The 2,894-nt window shown below is 47.7% G+C and overlaps 1 protein-coding gene across 1 annotated transcript; it reads left to right on the top strand.

The window, feature by feature from the left end:
- The first annotated feature begins 1,436 nt into the window (after positions 1–1,436).
- Positions 1,437–2,636, top strand: LOC134395411 (actin-3-like). The gene has a single exon (XM_063121573.1). The coding sequence runs from the start codon at positions 1,437–1,439 to the stop codon at positions 2,634–2,636; it is 1,200 nt and encodes a 399-aa protein (XP_062977643.1).
- The last annotated feature ends 258 nt before the right edge of the window (positions 2,637–2,894 follow it).

Below are 2,894 nucleotides of genomic sequence, written 5' to 3'. Positions count from 1 at the left end.
TGGTTTCCTTATTGTTTCAACCAATTTTTTTTAAAAAAAATATTTCCTATGATTACTTAGCTTTCTTGTGACTCATTTATTTCTTCCAGGAAGAGAAGACCACCTTCATCCATATCGGCTCGCTGGCCCTTTAAGCTCAGCAACAGAGGTCCATCTCACTTACCTACCATTGAGGACCATTAGGTAGGCAAGTACAAAAGAGAGGCCTTTTTCTGCAATGGCCCCACACCTCTGGAATGCTTTGCCATCAGAGAGCCATCAGGCTCTATCATTGCAGGTTTTCAGGAAGGCCCTGAAAACTACTTATTTACTCTAGCTTTCCCCTGACTACATTTTACTGGACTGTCCTGCTGTGTAGTTGCAAGTATTCTCTAGGGAGTTAGTAATGTTTTATTTCTTGTTTTATGAATGCTTCTTTATTATTGTATCATTTAAAAATTATTATTATTATTATTATTATTATTATTATTATTATTATTATTATTTGCCAGTTGCCTTGGTTGGACTTCTGCCCTGAAAGGCAGCCTAGAATTATTTTAAATAATTACATGAGAGTAGTGAATTCATCTCCCCTACCCTGTCCCTCAGCCTTAGAATGACAAAAGGATAAATCCACAGAAGACTAGAAGGTGTCCAGATAGCACAGTGATCACCAAGACTGTCATCATCCAGGGTTTGGAGGCTCAGCATCATCCAAAGAGGAATCCAAGCTCAGGATCCTGATCACCCCTCTCTAGGGAAGATCCTCATGGAACCTTGATGCATCCCCCAAACCCAAGGACTTGGCCCACCTATCAATCTCAGCCTCCAAGAATGGCTGTCCCACAGCCTCTTGGGTCCTCAGCTGAAGAGTAGCTTAAGGCTACAGAAAGGAGCATGAGCCCTGTAAGGCTGCAGTCAGAACCAAATGGGAGGTGGAGTTTCTGAGGCCCATGAGTTGACTGGCCTACTTGAGTCCTCAGTTACTGTTAGTCCCTTGCTGGAACAACAGCTTCTTCCATTGGGAACCACCACCACCCCAGTCTAGGAGATCCTTCAAAACAATGTCTGAGGCATTATTAGTCTTGTCTTGCTGTGCTCTTGTTTACCCAGCTTAGCTGCCAAGTGAACCCTTGCCTTGCCTGTCATAGCTTCCTTGCACCAGAGCCTATCCAAGCCCCCAAGCCAGGACAGGGACCATAAAAGTATCACAATAAGGCCTCATTCAGTTTCATTTCCACATCTATCTTAGAATGAGAACTTTCCCATCTTGTCCCTCCACTATTATGATGTCATTCTGCTCTGCCTGTGTCAGAGGCAGTTGCTATGGTAACTATGTACCTCCCTTCTATACCGTTACGATGACTCTTCCTTTTACTTAGACGGTCCTGGCCTGGTGTCTGGTCTTGTGACTGTGTCAGGGCGAAGCGAGAGAGCCTCTAAAAGATCTCACCACAATGAACTACCACAAGAAGCCCAAGAGCCCTGGTCCTGCAAGCCATAAACCAGGTTCAAGGGGCCCTGCCTCAGCCTCCACATCAGCCACATCAGAGAAATACAAGGACTATGCTGCTGTGGTAATAGACACGGGAACTGGCTACACCAAGAGTGGCCTTGCTGGGGACGAGAAGCCAAGATCCATTGTGCCAAGTGTCGTAGGTGTGCCCAGGTACAGGACAAAGGAAAGCCCTCTGTACTACATTGGGAAGAGCATCCCACAACGGCGTGCCGAGGTGAGCACACATGTGTTAATGACTCATGGCGTGGTAACAGATTGGGATGCCCTAGAGATGCTGTGGCATCATATCTTCTACACAGAGCTCAGCGTGTGCCCAGAAGAGCTGCCAGTGCTGGTCACAGATGCCCCCATGTCCCCAACCACCAACCGTGAGAAAATGGCTGAGCTGCTCTTTGAGAACTTCGAAGTCCCAGCCATGTTTGTAGCCCATCAGTCCCTTCTGTCAGTGTATTCCTATGGGCGTACGAGTGGGCTAGTGATTGGTTCTGGCTATGGGACATCCTACACAGCTCCTGTGCAAGATGGATATATCTTACCTCATGCGACCTACCGACTGGACATAGCAGGCAAAGCCCTGACAGACTACCTGGCCAAGCTGATGGGGGAATCTGGGAACCCTTTTCAAAATGAGGAAATGGAGGTGGTGTGTCAGATCAAGGAGAGGTGCTGTTATATCTCCGAGGAGTACGAATTGGAACTGAATGCAGATGAGAAGAAATACCTCATGGACTACACTCTTCCCGACAAGCAGGTCATCTCCATCGGCAGTGAGCGCTTTCGCTGCCCAGAGGTCCTCTTCAATCCAACCATGCTGGGCTTCCCAGAGGTGGGGCTTCATGTCCAAGCCATCAACAGTGTCAGGAAATGCAAGCCGGAGCAACAGGGGAAGTTGCTTTCCAACGTCCTGCTGGCCGGTGGCACCGCCATGCTTCGTGGTTTCTCAGAAAGGATTAAAAAGGAACTGCAGAAAATGGAGCCAACAAGAAAAGTGGACATCCTGGCATCTCCCAACCGCACCTTCTCTGCCTGGTTGGGGGGCTCCATTGTGGCCTCCCTGAATTCTTTCCAGAATGTGTGGATCAACCGGGAGGCCTACAACGAGAAGGGGCCTTTCATTGTCCACAGGCACTGCTTCTGACCTCAGTGGCCCCAGCCAAGCTTGGTGAGGCATGTTGAAGGAAGAAAAGGTGTCAATCTCCTCCACAACATGCTCATTTTGAGTGCTCAGCTTTTGAGTCAGTTTTGTCATAAATTCTGGAGATGGGCAAGAGCAAGGGGAGTCACTTAGGGATTTGCCCAAATCCCTTTTGCATGAAGGAAATGTTTAACAGGGGTCACAGCTATTAAAAACATGGTTGCTACTGGCAAAAACTATCTTTTCATTATAGTCCAAGGG

This window comes from Elgaria multicarinata, chromosome 3, assembly GCF_023053635.1.
Source record: "Elgaria multicarinata webbii isolate HBS135686 ecotype San Diego chromosome 3, rElgMul1.1.pri, whole genome shotgun sequence".
In the NCBI taxonomy this organism is placed as follows: Eukaryota; Metazoa; Chordata; class Lepidosauria; order Squamata; family Anguidae; genus Elgaria; species Elgaria multicarinata.
This window is presented reverse-complemented; position numbering and strand designations above follow the sequence as displayed.